General features: G+C 35.4%; 2 protein-coding genes and 1 long non-coding RNA gene across 5 annotated transcripts; 2 read left to right on the top strand and 1 right to left on the bottom strand.

The window, feature by feature from the left end:
* Positions 1-2966: 2966 nt before the first annotated feature.
* LOC147411982 (Protein phosphatase 2A regulatory B subunit family protein) lies at positions 2967-8170 on the top strand. Of its 3 annotated transcripts, none has more exons than XM_086454736.1 (3): positions 2967-3289; positions 3594-4873; positions 7434-8170. In XM_086454736.1, exons 2-3 carry the CDS (start codon positions 3719-3721, stop codon positions 7791-7793), a joined length of 1515 nt encoding a protein of 504 aa, XP_086310862.1. In that variant the 5' UTR covers positions 2967-3289; positions 3594-3718; the 3' UTR covers positions 7794-8170. The 3 variants fall into 3 exon arrangements, with proteins under 3 accessions (XP_086310862.1, XP_086310854.1, XP_086310873.1); XM_086454747.1 differs by having other exon boundaries at positions 2970-3289; positions 3742-4873; XM_086454728.1 differs by having other exon boundaries at positions 2967-4873.
* A 3039-nt stretch (positions 8171-11209) lies between these two features.
* Positions 11210-12244, top strand: LOC147411981 (uncharacterized). Its single transcript, XR_015182695.1, has 2 exons — positions 11210-11813; positions 12018-12244. It is a non-coding gene; the product is annotated as an uncharacterized LOC147411981 (long non-coding RNA).
* Positions 12245-14776: 2532 nt separating this feature from the next.
* LOC147411980 (uncharacterized) lies at positions 14777-21235 on the bottom strand. Its single transcript, XM_086454720.1, has 4 exons — positions 20649-21235; positions 20512-20551; positions 16473-16918; positions 14777-15400 (listed from the first exon to the last, which is right to left on the bottom strand). Exons 3-4 carry the CDS (start codon positions 16887-16889, stop codon positions 14960-14962), a joined length of 858 nt encoding a protein of 285 aa, XP_086310846.1. The 5' UTR covers positions 16890-16918; positions 20512-20551; positions 20649-21235; the 3' UTR covers positions 14777-14959.
* Between the last annotated feature and the right edge of the window lie 11 nt (positions 21236-21246).

Here is a 21246-nt window from a genome sequence, read left to right as displayed (position 1 = left end):
TCACTCATGAAAATTATTTCAATTACAAAGCATAATTTTCCTAGTAATTTAAAAAAAAAAAATATGAGCAATACATACGAGTTAAGCTTCATATGCATGTACATAAGACAAAATCAGCACATAAGTACAAGAATAAGCTCTTAAAAGGAAACATATATAGCTCAAATTTATAATTGTTTTATGGAGATATAAAAGGTCATCCATGCAGACATTGGCATCATGTGACGACCATGCCAAGCTCCTCCTATGCAAGCTAATTGTTGTCATTAAGGATTAGATGATTTTTAAGGGGAGGTATGGCAAATGAGACAAGACCCCAAATCTTAGGGACAGATTTGAGTCGATGGATGGTATAACTATAACAACAGCCTGGTAAAACTCTTGGCACACATTCCTAAGGTGAGACATAATAATCTATTATTACTTAATTGATTTAAATCACCCATTTGATTTGTCATGATTGTTTTAAGTATGATTCTTGGATGATTTTTCTTGGCGAGGAAAAACTTGTGTGGACAAAGAGTCATAATTGTTTCAACACACAGCTACTGACTTGGCTTCTGTTTACTACCCACAAATGTTTCCCAACTATTCTCTTTGGTAATGAACTAAGCAAACAACAATGCTTGTAACTCATAGCTGTCAATTAGTTTACAATGGCTGAACACTTCCTTGTCAATTAGTTTACAATGGCTGAACACTTCCTTCAAACAATCCATGAATTTATTGATAGAAAATTGATCCACATCCACCCACAAAATCACACCATCTATCGAAAACTCTTGGTGGGATGATGGAGAGACATGAGAGAGGGTCCAAAAGCTTGTCAAAGTTCAAATCAGAACACTTAATGTCAGATGTGTTGTCTTCAACCATTGTTTGTTTTTGTATATATGTAGCGATACATTCCCAGCAAATAAAAGGGGGAATGAGATCGGTAATTGTTGTTATTAATGAATCTCTTGTTTAATAATAAAACTGGTTCCATGCATATCTCACTAGTCATCATCTCCTCTTGTTAGAAGCTAACTGCCTCCCCTTTGGTTGTGACTGTGAGCTTCCCATGTTTGGTTCTATTGAAAAAACTTCTCTCTCTCCTGCCCACATTGAAAAAAATGAAATTTCCTGATACAATCACCTTGTGTCATTCAAAAACATGATTCAAGAACCATAGTGTTGTCGAAGATGAAATTTTATGAGTTAAAAAAAAAAAAACATGCACGTAGGTTGTGAATTTGGACCAATAAGCAATTACTGCTCCTGAGTCATGAGTTTGGACTGCTAAGCAATTAATGCTCATAGGTCATGAGTTCGATACCTAGTATGAGCATTAATTCCTTAGGGGCCACCAATGACGGCGCACCCTCACTTACCTGGTACATGTGATGTGCGGGAGTTGCATGTGCTCCAAGACTAGTCCTTAGATAAGACCATGGTTTATGGACTGGCAAAGCCTAGATACGAGCCTGGCTTGCTGTCTAAAGGGATACCTAGTTATTAGAAAAAGAAAAAGAAAAAAAAAACTAGTTATATTTCACTGTTGAATTTTATTTTTAAATTTGGGTGCTAACTAGCCTTCCATTTACAACACTTGATCATGCTCGAAAAACTATGTTTTTTTACCATGACTTTTTTTCATGAAATCTAGAAAGATGTAGTGTTTGATTGTCAATACGATAATCCATGTGGATCGCACAAATACTTTGTAAGATTTCTAGGCAATGGATGTGTGGGAAAGAGAGAGAAAATTTCTCTCTTGTTACTTACGTCATCAATACCACATGTCAAATTAGTGTTGGGCTGTGACCAAACAATCAGCCATCCAATACAGTATCTCATTCTTATAAAATAGGGTTGGTGTCTATGTGGCATGATTTAATTGGTGTTTAAAACACCTCGGGTTCCTAATTGAGTCGTGCACACAACCCAATGTGTTCATTTCCAATCAAATTGTGCCACGTAAACACCTTATGATTCATATTGGTTTTTAAACATTGGTTTCTATTTCCTTGTTTCAAAGCAAATCGATAATATATATAAAAAAAAAACGTAACAATCCCACTAGTCGTGCAGCCATAGATTCTCTATTTTCTAGGTTTTAGAATAGGACTTCATATGATCCTACAGTGGCATAATGTGGAACAACTAGTGATTAAAGAGTAATACTAGTGTATTTACAATGGGAACACTTCCCCCACTATATTTTTTTGTTAAATTACTTTTTTTTGCTAAGTAAATTGTTATATACTTTTGAGTTTGCCCCCTAAAACTTTTGGCAGTTGCCCCATGCCCACCCCACTAAATTTTTATTTATTTATTAGAGCTTCCTCTATTTGGTTGATATTGATAGTTGCCCAAGCTCCACCAACGACATTGTCCTTTGACATAGGTCTCCTATCAAAGACTAATGAGAAGTGACCTAAATGCCATTTTCTTCAACCTCTAAAAAAAATCGTTGAATTTTTTCCTCAAATTCATACTCTTCAACCTTATTGAGAAACTATAGTTTGCTGCCTCTAAAAGAAAATCATGGCCGGCGCCCCTGAACTGATCAACCTTTTAACATAGTTTATACAATTGGGCCCATTAATATATATAGGTGGGTTCAGGTTGGGCTTGGTTGAACCCTAAACCAGTGGGTTTTATCTTAGACCAGCCCTGTACTTCTTTTGGCCCAAAATCAATTATGTTTTTGCCCAACTCAACTAAGTTTTCGTTTTTCGTTGATGCTTGGATTCTATTAAAAAAATGGGCCGGGCCGAGTTATTAACCCAATGGGCTAAATTGATACCCTATCTACAATGTAGTACGCCTCGACACTCGACAGGCAGAGTGGAATGAAATTATTGACACTTTTTGTGATGAAATTATTGTTCTTTTGGCGCTTATGAGCTTCCCTTCAAATTCAATCACCACCGAAAGCACGCACCTGGCGCACTTTAGATTCCACATGTCAGTCTCTCGATTTTTTTCTCTATTTTTATTTTATTTTTAATTTCCAACCTCACCAAACTTTTTTTTTTTTTTTCGCTCTTTTTTGATTCTGCGATGTCCCTGAATTATTCAGAAAATGCCATCCCTTCTCTTCAATCGAGAAACCCTCATTGATCTTTCATGGAGGTTGAGCATCTCATCAGAAGCCCAAAACCCTCAAAAACCTTCAAATCTCCTCAGAAAAACTCAACATTTTCTCCCCTAGTCTGCATCTTTCCTCACCAAACCACTCTTAATTATTTTGAAATCTACAGATGAAGATCTGCAGATTCATCGCTGTTTAATGATTTCAAGGGTTAGTCTTTCTTCAATTTTGTTTCTTCGTTCAAGATCAGATTTTTTTTTTTTTTACATTGTAATCTTATTCAGAGAGCAAGAAGTAGATTTTCTCCGGTGTATCTTACTTCTGTTATCAGAATTTTAGGTTTATTTGCCATCTTCACAAGCAAGATCTAATCTTTCTTCTTAATCTAGGTTTTTCTGCAAAAAATTTTAAATTTTCTTGACGTAGATCTAGGCTTTTGTCACATCTAGTTGTCGTATACGATACAGATCTAGGGTTTCCTCCTTTAATATCGTATCCATGGCCATTATGCAAGGTTTTGATTTGAAGTTTGGACAGAGACCTAGCTAGGATTCTCCGTCTCGTTTGTATTTGTTGAGTTATTCAACCATGGTTATGATCTAGGGTTTAATATTCGTTTGATTCGACTACGTAGTCGCCATGCTCAAGCAAATTTTCAGCAGGATTTCCCAGAAATCTTCGAAATCTCAAACCGGTGATTCTGCTGGAAGCAATTCCAGCAACAATTCCATCTCCTCCGGCATCGGAATCCAAAGTACAACGAGCGGAAATGCCATCTCTGGCAGATCAAATTCTGTTAAACGGATGTCATCGGCAGTTTTTCCAGCTAGTGTTGTCACCGGAATAGAGCCTCTTTTATCTTTTAAAGATGTTTCGAATCAGGAGAAGCAGAACTTGTTCGTCGGTAAGTTGAACCTTTGTTGTGTGGTTTTCGACTTCAACGATCCAAATAAAAACTCTGTAGAGAAAGATCTGAAACGTCAAACCTTGATTGAGCTAGTCGAATTTGTTGCTTCCGGATCTGCTAGGTTTACTGAACCAGTAATTGCTGCAATCTGTAAAATGTCCGCAGTTAACTTGTTTCGGGTTTTCCCACCTAATTATCGGTCTAATTCAAGTGGTGGTGAAGCTGATGATGAAGAACCAATGTTTGATCCTGCTTGGTCTCATTTGCAAATTGTATATGATTTACTGCTTAGATTTATCACTTCTAGTTCCCTTGATGCAAAGGTAGCAAAGAAGTACGTAGATCACTCATTTATACTGAGATTGCTTGACCTATTTGATTCCGATGATCCGAGAGAAAGAGACTGTTTGAAAACAATTCTGCATAGAATTTATGGGAAATTCATGGTTCACAGGCCGTTTATCCGAAAAGCTGTAAGCAATATCTTTTACCGTTTCGTTTTTGAAACAGAACGACATAACGGAATCACTGAACTGTTGGAGATTTTTGGAAGTGTAATAAGTGGGTTTGCTTTACCATTAAAGGAAGAACATAAGATATTTTTGTGTAGGGCTCTTATTCCTCTGCACAAGCCAAAATCTGTAGGTAATTACCTTCAGCAATTGTTGTATTGTATAACACAGTTTGTTGAAAAGGAGCCGAAGTTGGCAAGTTGTGTGATAAAGGGGTTGTTGAAATACTGGCCAGTAACAAGTAGTCAGAAGGAAGTGATGTTCTTGGGTGAGTTGGAAGAGATTTTGGAAATGACTAACATGGTTGAATTTCAAAAGATTATGGTCCCGTTATTCCGGCGGATCGGGTACTGTCTCAATAGCTCTCATTTTCAGGTAATTTTTCTCACCCTTTTGTTGTTCTCTGTTATTTTGTTCATGTCTATGTTTTGGTGTGTTTTCTTTTTGATTGGGCTTTGTTAGTTATCGTTGTTCCACTTGTAATCCTGACCTTTATATTTTGTTCACTTATTCTTGAGGAGCATATTTCTTGGGTTTATTTAGGTGCTCTGCAAGATGTCGTCTATGTTTTCTTTTGATGACTTTCATTATTTATCCTTTCTTTAGTACTTTGTTGGAAGACCTTTAGCTAGGTTTGTTTGAATACTTTCATCATTTTTCCTTTCTTTTCGTAAGTCATGGCATTACTTAATTAATTAATTTATTATTATTGTAATAATATAATTTTCTAGATAATAAGATTTTTCTAGTAAAAGAAATATGAAATATTTTAAGAAAATAATTATATTAATTTTGTTTACATCATTGCTTTTGTAAAATGTCAAGTTTACCAGGGCATTATAGAAATTAAAAATTAGTTTTTGTTTGACAGTTGAAACGTAGATTTACCATTGTATTGAAAACTTTATAAATACATATTTAATTGGACATCTTTTTGTTAGTAGTAAAGATTGAAGTTCTTGAGTTTTTAATTAATGGATACAATTAGAAATTTGTTTTTAGTTGTGGGTTCAAATTTTTGGATATCTCGTAGATTTCTTTGAGGTTAATTGAAAGAATGTGAATGCATATGTAATGGGCCAGTGAGCCCCACTTTCTGAGAGTAGTAAAGGTTAAATCACCTCTCTCCTTTTTGTTTTACCTCAGATGCTACACTTCTCTTTCTATCTCATATCTCTTATCTCTCTAGCACACTTTTTTTTTCTTTTCCTCTCTTCTTCCTTTTCCCCATTTTTCTCATTCTATTCCTTATTTCTTTCCTTTTTCTTACCTTTGTTTCTTATATTACCTAACATTGTTAATTTTAGGATGAGGCCCCTTCTCGGAAAATTAGTTCGACAATCAGGGTTTTTGTTTCTTGTTATCTAATCTAAGGTGGATTCCTTGCCTCGGAAATGATTGGTTTCATCTAAACCAATCAGCGGGATTAGTGCGGGGTGCAGCATGATCAGTGAGGGGTGCACCTGACCCTTGCCCCATCTTTTGGTAGCAGCCCTGTACAAGATGCCAGATGAATATTTAGAGTCGGTCAAGATTTTGTTTATGTTGAAATTCTCTACTCATAGGGTGTCAACAAGAACATTGTTACGTAGATGGCTTACCCCTCTCAAGTCTGTTTATGAAGGAGACGACAACATAAGCTCACTTATTTCTCCTTCCTCAAAAGCATGTTGCACTTCTAGGACATTCTTCAACATCTCTTGAAGAACTCCATGGGGAAGGAGTCAGGAACCATGGCTTTATCACCTCCTACCTCCCCAACAATGTGCTTTGCTCTAAAGATAAACAATCGAAATCTTTGCTGTCCAAGGTAGGCCTCCACTAATGTGAATCCGAGTATAAATCCTCGTAGAACCGATAGATAAATATCAGATTCTCTCCTGGTATTCTTCAGTTCTAACCTCAATCTTTAGGCAAGATCATTTATTTACCCTGCTTCTTGTAATTGTACTCAATGGAAAAGTTATGTTTTTATCACCTTTAAGCATCTCTCACTAGATTTTTGTTCTAGTTAATTTCCTCAAACTTCATCAATTTCTGAAATTTCAGTGTGTGACCCTTTTCCTCCCATCTCCCTTTAATATTGAGTTCTCTTCTGACTGTCTATCAAGGTATGGAATCTCCTATAATCATAGTCCCATCTTTTCAGTTCTTCCTAAACTTGGGATACTTCCCTCAGCCTTCTAGAACATATAAGTCTCCTTTATTTCGATCCGATTACAAGCTTCCAACTCTGATTACATACAGCCACGTTTACCTCTCTCAGATGTTGAAATCCCATATCACGTGAGTGGTGTAGTAGTAGTGCATGATCGATTCTTTTTATGTAGGAGTTACATGGATTTTGTAAATTGTAAGGAGTGCCCCTTAGCTAAGTGGTAAGACGTGTGGAGAGTTGTTCCCACATCCTAGGTTCAAACCCCCTTGAACCCATACTTCTTATGCTAACTGCTGACCATGTTACCTGTCTCTAACCACTGACCATGTTACCTGTCACTAACCACTAATCAAGCATTTACCTATCCAAAAAAAAAAAAATTGTAAATTGTCTGCAATATTACAGGTACATTGTCCTGTATGATCATTTCCCAAGTTTTTGGGACAGAAAGAAGGCATTCTTGAAATTCCTACTTTGGGATTACTACGGCATCTGTCTAGTACACCCAAAGCTCCAGTAACTGTCCTCTAGCAAACATGTGTTCAGTGAGTGGTAGCCATGCAGTGTGTACATGTTCTCTATATTTTATTGGCTTTTTGTCATCTGTCTTTACTTCCTAAAAAAAATGTGATTGATCTGTTACGAGGATAGTATTGTCTTTTATGTCATGTTTGGGGAATCGCATTTTGCCAAGTTCCACTATGTTGGTGGCTTCAAGCCAGATTATTGTGGTGCATATTAAAGAAATAACTCATTAAAAAAATGTGATCGTTTCAGGTGGCTGAACGGGCTCACTTCTTATGGAACAATGATCACATTGTAAGCCTGATAGCAAACAACCGACAGGTGATCCTACCGTTAATTTTCCCTGCCCTGGAGAGCAACACCCGGAACCACTGGAACCAAGCTGTGCTCAACCTGACTCTTAATGTGAGGAAAAATATATCAGAAATGGACAATGAGCTGGTCTTGTCTTGCCAAGAGATGTATGAGGAGGAAGACACAAAACTAAGGGCAGCAGCGGAGAAGCGCAAGGATACATGGGAGCGCCTGGAGACTGCTGCCAGTGCCCAGCAGCCAGTAACTGGAAACACTGCAGTTCTGGTAACACCACCACCAGCCTCTATTACCTGCTAAGTCTGTTTTTTTTTTTTCAAAAAAACTAAACAGCATTTTTTATGTTTTGGTTTTCATCCCAATGTTTTATTGTATGGTTGCCACTTGCCAGAACAAGTAAATACTTCGAAAGTATGTTTAAGAGGTGGGGTTGAGAGTGAGGAGTGCTTGAATGGGTGGGTGTGATCTTGGGGCTTTAAATGCAAAGCCAGTTTCTGTGTTATAAGGTGTTCCACTATGAACACTTGTCTTGTTAAAAAAGGTTCCTGTTAAGGGCATGTAATTTTGGGATTCAAGCAATCATCTGTACTACTAACATCTTTTGTTACTCTTTTGATCCATCAGTGAATTTGCTTCACTGTTCATAAATTCATTACCTCAACTATGGGTATATCTGACAGCAGTGTTACTCTGTCACTTATTAGGACTTGTAGAATTTTGGCCACTCTGAGTCATGTAAGACGAAATGGGATACTACACCTATATTCTAAGATTTGAAACACTGATCACTTGACTCTAACATATCCATTAGATGAGTTAACTTGTTTGTTCGTTAGTCGATTTTCCTCAGTCTATGTGTATTACCAAATTCATTAAGGGTATGTTTAATTGCACATGGAAAATAAGGTGGAAAATCAATTTCCATGGAAAATGACATTTTTCAAGTGTTTGATTGCACATGGAAATGGAATTCATTTTCCACCCCATTCAAAAAGTCCACAAAATCATGGATTTCACTTTCCCACCCATATGGGTGGGAAAATGAAATCCACCCATGTTTTCCATCATCAATTATTCCCTACCACCACCACCACCACCATTACACTAACCTTGCCGTCGTTGTCATCGCCGTCGTCACCATCGCCGTCGGCTCCGTCTCTGACCACCTTCTCTCTCTCTCTTCTTATTTTTCTTCTTCTCCATCCCTCACCTCCTCTGCCACCACCACCACCAAGTTCTCCCTCAATTTTCCTCACTTACCTTCATCGTCGTCGTCGCCGCCATCGCCTCCACCATCGTCGTCGTAGTAGCCACCGCCACCGTCGTCGTCGCCACATCCTCCTCCTCATCTTATTTTTTCTCATATTTTTTCTATGATTTTATCCAAGTGAAATCAAACAATGGAATTTGATTTTCCAACCCTACCTATTTTCCACAACTAATTTTCCATGGATTTCAAATTCCATGGAAAGTGACTTTCCATGCAATCAAACATACCCTAAATATCTAATATATATATATATATATTCTTTTGAATAAAGTTTTACGTTTATTACTTGAAATAAGATTTTGATGTTGTTGAATTTGATGGTGAGATTTACTTACTTTTTTTTCCCTATACAATTATAGCAAAAGAAGGTTGAATATTATTTACAGAAGTTTATCTTAAATAACTTTTAGAGTCGAGCTACACCAACTTCGTCAGCACAATCACAATATTTTCCTAACTTTTAATTAGTTAGATTCCCACCTTGATTCATTTCTTGCTTAGTTGACTGTAGCCGAACCTCCCTGTGTGACACTGTATTCAGAACTGTTAGCCGGGGTGGGAGCCTAACAATATTAACTAGGCCAGTCGGACTCAAATATTAATATTACACAAATAATTTTCCGTTTCCGTGGATTCTCAATTGGTATAAGCAAAGTTTTAATACAGAGACAATTGGGCTGCATTTTCGTGAGCTACACCGAATATTAGAACATAGCAATCCATCGCACAGAGAGTAAAGCTTCTATGTTTTTTACTGTTGCTTTATTAGGGTAAATCTTCCTGAGGGCTGAGATTTGTCCGATCTTTTGGTGGCGCAATGGGATATTGATGAAAGTTGTTCCCCAAGTTAAAGTATATAGACTGCAATATAATAATTGAGAAATTGTAATAGGTTACTAAAATTCAAATTTTTAGTAAATTTGTATTTTTCTGCTCTCCAATCATTTATTCTAAGTTATATCAAATTGAGTTTTACTCTGACTCATATTGAAGAGGTCATTTTTCACGTGAGAAAATTGTTGTTCATTCTAACTTAGTAAGTTTCAAATATTACTAAGGGTTGCCACCGAGCAAATATGGATTACCACATTGACAATCTAACATTAGAGCTTTCAAGATTACATGGAAAAAAAAATTGTTTTGGACTTCATCCAAGACGTTGAAAATGGACGATAACCAAACTCCCAAATTTTAAATTAAAATTCAACAGTGAAAATTAAAATTTTGTTTTTAGAATTTTTAAAATTTTGTTCTCCACAACTATGTGACATTGGACCATGTTTTAAGATGCCACAATGTAAGTTCAAGACCCTCAATAAGATTTGAAATCTTACCAAAATTAGTAAGGTTAGCAAGATTTTTTAAATTTATCACTGGATTGCTTGGTACCGAAGGAAGTTTTTACTTAAATCATGGCTAGAGGTACTCTTATGATTTCGAAATCTTTTTTAATAGATAATTTGTTATCCTTGTGCAGGAAAGTAGCTAATTTTTGATAGTTGTGGTGGACCGTGGACCCAATTATAAACGACAATATCCCACCACGTTTTAATCCACGCTCCTTTCCATACCTAACTTTACTTTTTTTTTTTTTTTTTTAAGTTGACAACATGCACCTCTAGTCTTGGGAATATTTGAGATACCTCATGTGTCTCCTTCTTGATCTATTGACATTGGTCTATTCTTATAGACTAATGAAAAAACAAATGATATAAATATCCTCATATTTAACTTAACAAGATCTTTGGATTTTTCTTTCTAAAATCAATCATCTTCTAATTTTTTAATTTTTATGATAAATTATTTTAATCTTGAATAATGCTGAAGTGACCTCAAAATTGTATCTCATATCTCACTTTTCTAATATAGAAGTATGTAAGAATCATAGATGTTGTTCATTGAGATACGAATGAAAAAGCATCTATGATTCCTACATACTTCTACTTCAGGAAAGTTAGATATGAGGTACAACCTTGAGGTCACTATTTCACGTGATTCTTCTTTAATTTTTTCAGTCTCATCTTCAATCAAACTTTTTCTATCCAAAATTTATCATTTTCTACTTCTCCAAAAATATGTTCCTTTTACAGCTCAAAGTTTGAAATATAATGAAAGATTGAAGATGTGTGGGTAAATTTTTTAACCAAAAGTTTGAAGACGAATGGTTTTGGTGGGGAAGAAAAATCAAGTGTTTTTTCACAAAAACTTGAATATAATGGTATTTAGGTCATTCTTCATTGGCCAATTTGAAAAGACGTCAAGGGGCATGTAATCAATTTGAAAATATAGGGATGCGTGTTAAATATTCACCATAGCGTGGAGGGGCTGTCTAAATTATCTTAATTTTTTTTTACTGAGACAAGTCAAAGGAGGAAAGTTCTCCGAAACTGACAGGTGTACGTTATGATGCCCGGGTCGCTCCGGAACCTTAGAGCCTAAGGAAAATATCAGAGGTTAGATCATATACTATAGGGAGTTGTTTAGTTATCTTACACTCTTACTCCATTAGTGATGGATTCGCTAACTGATCTAAAATCTTTTGCGGAATAGTTGGCCTGCTAAAGGCCCATTTTCAATAAAAGAACATCAAACATTTTCTATTTGTAAAACAGCAAATTTGTATCTCCTATGACCTGTCCGCCATTGAGTGCTTATCGTAATACTTTTTTATGCGAAAACTTTGCATCAAAGTTTCTGTATGCGGTTGACGTGACAACGTAAAGAACCATAGATCGTTTTCTTCGGGATACAAATGAAAAGATCTGCGGCTTGTACCCTTACCACATCATTTTTCCATAAATAAATTCCAACAATATCCGCGTTGTACATCAAATCTTCATTTAATTCCAGTTTATAAAACACCGTCACGTCCGTTCCTATATGTTCAGTAGAGGAGAGAGAGAGAGAGTGAGGAATCTACTTCGTCTTGTAGCTTTTTGAATTATCTTCATTAGGGAGAAAATGTATTCTGCTGCACCGTCGTATCAAGAGATGTCGTACTTTGATCACGTCCAACGACGCCACGAGGAGAAGGGATGTCTTTACGCTTGGTTTGATTTCTACTTCTCTTTTACGTTTTAAGTTGATCTGGACCGTTATCAATATTGATTTTGATTTGAAGTGGGATCCACTTGAACTTTTCAATGATTAGATCTTCATAAACTGTTGATTTCAACCAAGTGGTGGGCCCACCGATCTTGTGGGATCTGTGAAATGATGATTGATATGGTGTGATGTTGTTTTGTATTTTGCAGTTTGTTCGCAGCGTGTTGTTGCTTCTGCTGCTTCGAGACTTGCGAGTGTTGCTTGGATGTTCTCTGTTGCTGTTGCCCTTAGATTCTCAGTCGGATACTAGTGTGTGTGTGTCCACCTTAGGAACATAATATCGTATTGTTCTGTAATTCTCCTGTTTGTCTTAAGGATGATGTAGTGCTTCGCAGACCATTCCCCTTAATAAAAATATTTAGTTATTTATTTTCAATTGCATTTTAATGGATCTTTCGTTGTTATTAACATGGAATTATGTATGATGCATTTACATCGCAATTATTTTTGGGTTGACGATTCCAAAAGTTATATTTTGTAACCCTATTTGATTCACAATTTTTTCTAACTAATTTAGTAATATGTATAGGATCGGATCCGTGTATACACATATCTACTTATATCTGCAACGTATTTTGTTTTATGTGGGCTAAAAGTTTTGGATTTAGCAGATCATCCTCACTAAAAATCAGCTGATTCTAAAACTTCTATATCCCCATATTTATAAAACTTCTATATCCCCATATTTATGAGTTGAAGAATGGTGGAGTGGCCACTTTTTGTAAATCAGTTTTGAAAGAGTTTAAAAGTTTTGGATGGAACTGAATTTTTTGTGAGGATGATCTCTTCATCATAGAGATTATACTCGCGAATTCAAACTTTTAGTCACATAGGACAAAACACGTTGTAAATATATGAGTATATATTTGTACACGAACCTGAACCATATACATACATATTTGGGAATGGTTCTTGCGACATAAGTAAAATCAATGGTTTTTCAAATTATGGGTTAGAAGTTGATTTTTTGAAAATCAACCCCTAATCCCATCAAAATTGATTTAGAATGTGAATCATAGATTTTTTACCAATAATTAGTAATAACTTTTTATGGATTTGGAAGTTTTAGATTAGGTTGATTTTTTGTGAGGATGATCTTCTCATCATAGAGATTATCCTCACAAAAAATCAGCTCACTCTAAAACTTCTAACTCATATTTTGAAAAATCATTATTTTTACATATGATTTTACTTATCCCATGAACCACCCCCCATATATATTGGTGGCGTTTTTTTGACAAAATCTTAAATAACATTGTAGACAAAATATTTTGTCTTCTATGAGCTAAAACTTTCAGAATGGACTGATTTTTTGTGATGATGATTTTTATGATGACAAAATCATCCTCACAAAAAATCAGTCAACTCTAAAATTTCTAACCCCATGAAAAGTGATTACAAACTAACAGTTCACGATTCTTCATCTTATATATATGAGGACGGTTCATGGGATATATGTAAAAAATCATAATTTTTCATAATATGAGTTAGAAATTTTGGATTAAACTGATTTTTTGTAAGTATGATCTCTATGATAAGAAGATCATCCTCACAAAAAATAGCTCAATCTGAAACTTGTAAGTTCATAAAAAATGATTTACAAATTATTGGTAAAAAATCGACGGTCCACATTCTAAACCACTTTTGATGGGGTTAGAAGTTTCAGATTGGATTGATTGGTTTTTAGGATGATCTTCTCATCATAAAGATCATCCTCACAAAAAATCAACTCAATTCAAAACCTCTAACCCATATTTTGAAATTTTATTATTATTACATTGTTTAAATATATATATGAATTGCAAAAAACATAAATATAACATTAACGCATTAATCATTTCAATCTTAATTAGTTAGTGAACATATTAATAAATTTTATTTATTAATAAAAAATATTTTTAATTTTAAAAATGTGTGCTTAGCATAATGTATGATGTATGTTTGAATACAACATGCAACTTAAAAGAATTCTTGAGGGTTTTTTCCTAATGGACAATGGAAAGGAAAATACAAAAAAGAAAAGGAAAATTGAAATGATCAATCTAAGAAAAGAAAATACAAGCAAAAATAGAGTAATTACTCCAAAATATTATTTCAAACGAAGTCCTCAAAAAATATTCCTCTGAATCCTTTAAAAATCTTACACTAGAAAAGAGTATAACCCAAGAATTGATAAAACTAACTCTTAGATTGATCGAGTTTTCCTTTCAAATCAATCTTTTTGAATTACAGAAATTCATATCTAATTGAAAATGGACGACTATCGAACTCCCAAATTTTAAATTAAAATTCAACGGTGAAATTTTTTTTTTTCTAAAATTTTTAAAATTTTGTTCTCTACAACTCTGTGGCATTAGACAATATGTTTTAAGATGCCACAATATAAGTTCAAGACCCTCAATAAGATTTGAAATCTTACCAAGTTAGTAAAGTTAGCAAGATTTTTTAAATTTATCACTGGATTGCTGGGTACAGAAGGAAGTTTTTACTTAAACCATGGCTGGAGATGCTCTTATGATTTCGAAATATTTTTTAATAGATAATTTGTTATACTTGTGCAGGAAAGTAACCAATTTTTGATAGTTATGGTGGACCGTGTGGACCCAATTATAAATGACAATATCCCACCACGTTTTAAATGGATGTCACATGTTATACCATGCACCCTCCTTTCCATACCTTACTTTACTTTTTTTCAAGTTGACAACATGCACCTCGAGTTTTCGGAATATTTGAGATACCTCATGCGTCTCCCTCTTGATCTATTGACATTGGTCTATTCTTATAGACTAATGAAAAAACAAATATCCAGATACATACCTATGGCAAACATACATACATACATACATGATCAAGTATAAGAAACTGCTACAAATTAATTCAACACAGTGTATAACTACCAACCCCATAAAGAAACAATAATTATACATACAAAACAAGTCCAGCTTGATCATGAAGAAAACAAGCAATCCGATGCAGCAGGTAATCACCATACAACCAAAACTAAAACAAAGAAAAACTGAATAACATGCTATATAAGATTGATTCTCTGAAGTCACCAAATGCTTCACACATATTTACAAGTAACACATCATAAAGCCTCAGTAACTGGGATGTGCACCTTACCGAGTGATGTCCTGAAAAAACTACTCCCACACTTGGAGTCCTGCCCAATGACAGCAAAGTCCACAAGTTCCACGCTCGACTGACTGAATTCTCCTAAAAGCAATCTATCACTATTTGCTGGTGGTGTCGTAGAACGTAGTTCATGGTTCCCAATATTTTTCCGGTAATGCTTCTTGTTGCTGCTGCTTCCTCGTGAAGATTTTCCCTTGTCCTTGTGCTTGTGCTTGTGATTGCCATGCTTCTTGTTGGTTCTGGATCGTGACTGGCCGTGGCTCTTCACAGTGTGAGAGAGGGACATAGTGGGTGGATCATACACGTCTTCAGCCCATGTTACTGTGAGCTTCCTCAGAGGTGTTCCGTGTTTCTCACGGCCACCTTTCATGGCAGACACGAGCTTCAAATGAGTCTAGGAAGAAAAGCATAAACAAGAAAAGAGGAAGAAAGATCTTGTCAAGGAAGGCTACCTCAAAGCATGTAAAGCAATATCATGGTATTAAACTTGCATATGATCATCACACTTGCACATGAGGAAAGTAGATGTAAAACTGGGTTCTAGGCGGGATCTGTCTAACTAAAACCCCACCCGTGCAGATCCTTCTTCACTTTCTATGAAGAAAGCATTTACCCAAAGAAGAATTAAGCCAAAAGCATAAAAAGATAACCTCTTGGGCAAACTCATCCTAATTTTGGGTAAGAACTAAGTTATTCTATTGACATTATAAACCAACTAACAAATAAACCCAGCAATACAAGAGAAATTGTTTGATCACACTTCCCAACCAATTCAACGAAACCAAATACAGCAAAATGGGAACTAAGATCTTAATAATTACACTATTAAGGTAATATAAAATAGTAAGATCTTTATCTACTAATGAAATCCATACAAAAAAATTGTGTATGGTTATTATCAAGTAGGGTTTGGTGTGGATAAGCAGATAGGATCTTATGGTGGATTTGTAGAGCATCATAAAAAGACATGGGAAGAAGGAAATAGAGATAGGGTGTTAGAGAAGATTTTCCAACATAAGAAGGATCTTGGGGGGGAGATTTTGATAGAGAGGAGAGGAGGTGCTATCAGTTTCCCCCATCACTGTCATTGTTGAAGCCTCCTTTCACCCAAGCACTAGTTGCCTCCCATCATTGTTTCCTTTATGATGACTGGAGGGTTTTGATGTGGATGAAGAATGAGTGACAAGTGTAGCAGAGACATAAGTAGAAAGATGGTTTTGTCAGACCCATAAAAAGAAAAAAAATATATCCATGCCCTTTTATAATAAAAAAAAGTTAAAAGGGTGGAAAAAAATAAAATAATTTTGAAATTGTGGCACCCAAATGGCGATACTGTGAGCATAACAAACTTATAGATAGTGTTAAAACATGTCAAAATGTAAATCAAACAAGCCCTATATGCAATTATCTGAATTTTGTGGGCTTCTACAAATAGAGATTAGTAATAGATAGATGAGGAAACTCACAGGCAAAGATATTGTGCGAGCACAGGCATGATTCTCAGAATTCATAGAGTTTTGTCCCATAAATGCAATATATGACATGATCTGTTTGGAGCATGGAAACGTTGCACATTTGCTCAAACCATTTGGGGTTGTTGCAGTTGAGGAATCAGCCTGATGTATTTTCAACTCTTCACACAATTTTCCCTTACTTATCTCGTCCTCATCTGAAGTTGGAATACGACCTGATACAAGATCCTGGACATCTTGAACGTGTAGGATCCCACTAAGTGAATTTCCAAGTTCTTCTAATGCATTTCCTCCAATGATACAACTTTTGCTGTGTGTAAATTGCTTATGGTTTACATATGACTGTTTCAAGTGATGCAGACTATTTACATTTTCAGAAACTGGATCATCACACAGAGTGGAGATGTCCATTGATGATAGGAAGTCCGAAGGAAACAAAACTGCCAAAGCATTCTAATTAGAAAAACCATGTTCAAAGTAAACAAAAATAAAGGGATAAACAATAGATTGTCACCCAGATACTTCGGACCCACATGGGAACTCAGCATGGTATAGGCATGAAATCCATGTCAGAAGTGGGTGTCATCTGTAACTAGTTAATTATACTAAGAGAGTACCTAAAAAGTGTAAATAGTACTTTTAGTCAAACAAATCCCTCACTTGTAGTGAGGGAAATAAATACCCCACTCACTTGTGTAGGTCCACATCCCCTTGGACAAAAACAAGTTTTGAGTGGGCTTTAGACCCATAGTTCAGTTGGTTTGACACATTGCAAAGCAATTATGGGTTCGTACAAGTGCTCCTTCCCGGTGGTGAATGTGTGGGGCCCGAACGTTCTTTCTAAAGTTTCCTTCTTTGTTTGGGTGGTGTCTTTGGGTAAAATCTTGACATTGGATGATGTAATGAAGAGGGGTCATTTCCATAAACTTTTGTGGGTAATGGGGAGTCTGTAGATCACATGTTCATTCATTGCAAGGTAGCCTACAAGATTTAGTATTACTTTCTAAATTGTTATGTAGTGACGTGGTGTGCTCCGGGTTCTTTGCAGAAGGTAGTGGAAGAATGGAGTGCTATAGGGGTGGGCTTCTCCGAATTTAAGAGAAAACTATGGAGCATTACTCCCTTTGCTATTTGATGGGAAATTTGGAGGGAAAAGAATTTTAGGACTTTCAAAAAAAAGGAATCCTCGGTCCAAAACATTATTTTGTCCATCTTGGGGACTATCTTCTCGTGGAGCAAGATTTTCATTGAGTCTAAGGGGGTCCTTTTTGAAGACTTCACAGAAAAATGAGGTAGCATTGATTCGTAGTTTGTAGTTTTTGTCTTTGGTGTCATTTCCCTTTTTGCTCCTTTCTTGTTTCTTTGTTTTGCACTTTGCTTCATGGTCTCCTCGGTCATGCTATTAATAAAGATCATTGATTTATCAAAAAAAAAGAAAAAAAAAAAAAGAAGCAACTATAAGGTCATGGGTTCAAGTCCAACTTACCCATCAAAAAGTAAATAAAAATACAAGTTTTGATTGTCTCCCACACAAATGAGGGGACCACTCCTGATATTTTAAAGATCATAAAATGAAAACAGGGATATACTTTTTGCCAAAAGAGTTCGGTCTAGTAAAGCTTTCATGCACGAAATTATATCAAGTTTGATACTCACATCTAGATACACAAAATAATACTAAGCGTGATTAAAAGGTATAAGGAGATACTTGTTAAGAACTACAAGTGAAAATAAGGACAATTGCTCTATGTAGGGCATGTGCCGGTTCGGTGTTTAATAATAAAGGACCATTGTTTAAAGTTAGAATTTCAAGAATTAGTATTAAGTATATTCCCAGGCATCGAACAACCTATGCCGCGTTGCTAGTTTGCAGTCTCATTCTCACTGTTCAATAATTATTACAGTAGAAATGCATACAAATGTGGTTCACAAGAAAGCAACAAAAGGATTTGAACTCACTCGACTGGGACGATCAACTCAATCTCATTCTATGCAGGGATTTATGACGAATGGCAATATGACTAGGAGATATGGTGGTTGGAAAGGCACCTTTGGGACCCTCCCTTGCATATGTAAACTAAACCATGAATATGAAAGTGTTTGGTTGTACTGGTGATCAGGTTCCTACTAAGAGAAGAATCTGGAACAGAGGGCTTGTAGTATCTTTACGTATTTGGTAAAAGTTCATGGCCACCTTACTTCTCTAATGGGGAATGGAGGAGGAGCCTAAATCAATAGCCACTATTGATAGATTCACAACATGATCAATTCGACATGTCCTATCAATCTAATAATTAAGCAATTCAATACCCCCCTCCCCTCTTGGAAATTGACCCACCATCATTTGAGCTTTAACATTCTGTAAAATTTTATGGTTCAAATAGTTGTTAAAAGTCGATGAGTATTTGAAATGCATCTATTTGAAATCCGCTTTCCAAAACAATGCTCAATAAAACTTTCTCGATATTTTTTTTTTGACATTGACCTCTATATTTCATTCTTTGTTTTTAAATGTGTAACTGGAGGCAAGGAACTTCAATGGCCTGGAAAGTGAAGTGTAATTCTAATGGTGACACCTTTTTTAATGAAACACTAAAAGTCAGAAAAAAAAAAGAAAAATAATTACCAATGGTGGGAAAAGAATGTTGATACATTTTATACGAGAAAGGCATATTATTCTAGATAATAATAATATAGAATAACTTATTATTATAATCTAAGTCAACTTTTGTGGGAAAAAAATGAAAGAATAAAATAGAAATTGTGAAGCTCATACAATCTAAAATTGCCATCACCCGCATATGTACCTGAGCTACACTAACACAAGTAGGGGTGTCAATGGGTACCCATTAAATCAGAATCGAAAACACCGGTTCCAGATCCTTATTTTCAATACCCAATTAGAACTAGGTCTAATAGGAACCAAACTAAATAAGATCAGGAACCAATAGGTTCAACCCGATGGGTACCCGCAGGTACCCAAAACCGATTTGGTTTACCATTTTTTCCTATTATAGTTGGTTGAAGGTTTTTGTACCTCTTAAAGTTCATCGATATTACTTAATTTTTTCATATAATTTATGTATTCTAATTTAAAATGTCATTTCCTATAAGTTAATTACTATTAAAGAAGATGATTTTTAATTTTTCAAAAAAAAGCTAACTCATAAATTTGTTAGATCCATTTGTAATTATGCTTTTATAGATGATATATTGTGTTCTTGAAAGGAATTCTTTTTTGCAATAATTTGTAAATAATATTTTCGTATTTTATGATTTAAAAAAAAAAAAAAAAACTTGCATATAAAAATCTAGAATATGAACATTAGTCAGGATTTTTATTTTTTATTTTTTTATCCATTTATCAAGAACCAATGGGTACCCACGATTTTTGGCGGTTCCGGTTTCACTAATTTTAAAACTGGAACTGATAATAATCGGAACCAAAGAACATATGACGGTTTCGATTCTAAAATTCTTAGGAACCGCACCGTTGACACTCCTAAACACAATGCACACGAAGATGTTGGAGTTGAACACATAGTTTTTTCCAAGGGCATAATAGATGAGTTACATGCTTCAAACACTATCATGATATTTTTATATGATGCAAGGTGTGTTCAAGAAGCCCGGTCCTGAGGAGAGTCTTAAGGTATAATCATCAAATGCTTTTCAAAACTATGATTTAACTGTCTATTATGAAAAACTAAAGAGGTTGTCTATTCTGTCTATAGGTATAGACACAATGAACAAGTTCCCTATCTTCTTCTTTTTTTGGGTTTCAACAGGATCCATTTTAACAGGCTTTCTTATATGGGTTTTATTGTGAAGATGGGGTTTTTGAAATCTGTGGTGTTACAACACACAAAGGTGACACATTCATCTGTTTAAGAGGCCTTTTGTGCATCAAATCGATAATGTTACAAGTTGTCATGAAATAAGATGCAATAGTACGAGATATCGAATGAAACGCATGCTTCACAATTAACGAAAGAATACCACAAAACAAAGCAACAAAGATTAAGAACATTACCTCAAAGATGACAGAATCCCCAAACCTTTGATGATGAACTCTAAGACAAAAGAATCCCTCTCCGTAACAGAAGCAATAGCAACGATACTGTGAACAACAATCAAATCCAACTAAACTGCAAAATCAAATTTTGATACCAAATGCAAATTTCTTGATCTCGTTGGCCAGAAGATATCTTAAACACCACTTCGATTTCTCGATCTATGATTCCTTTTTATTCGTTCGATAGCGAAATAGCTAGGAAGAAAGAAGAAGAAATCCTAAAAACCGAAAGATAACCTAATGCCAAATGTTAACTAAAATTACAACGCCGATTCCATTTTTCAAACTGTTTCATACGATTAGAACTAGAACCTCCATGAAAAGAGATCTCTGTAGGTATCATCGTTGCACGCCTGTGAAGGAATTCAACGACCACTACAGACATGGTCGATTCGATATTCTTCAAAACCCTAACCAGAAAACCCTAATCAACGACTCGATTCACAAAAAAAATCAAATAACGCCTTCAATCAACTCAAATCAACCCATCAGAAGATCAAATAAACAGAGATTCGTCACGAAATTGACACCAAAGAAACTTATCGAGGGAGAAACAGAGATATTTAGGAAAAAAATTGGGGGTTTTTGGAGAGATTTTTCTCTGATTGATGGCAATAGAGATCAGAGATTACGTTAATGGCGGGCGAGGGGATAAAAGTGAATTTATATGGAGAGAATCAGTAGTTGACCTGT

This window comes from Akebia trifoliata, chromosome 1, assembly GCF_017979445.1.
Source record: "Akebia trifoliata isolate Shusen 1 chromosome 1, ASM1797944v1, whole genome shotgun sequence".
NCBI lineage: Eukaryota > Viridiplantae > Streptophyta > Magnoliopsida > Ranunculales > Lardizabalaceae > Akebia > Akebia trifoliata.
This window is presented reverse-complemented; position numbering and strand designations above follow the sequence as displayed.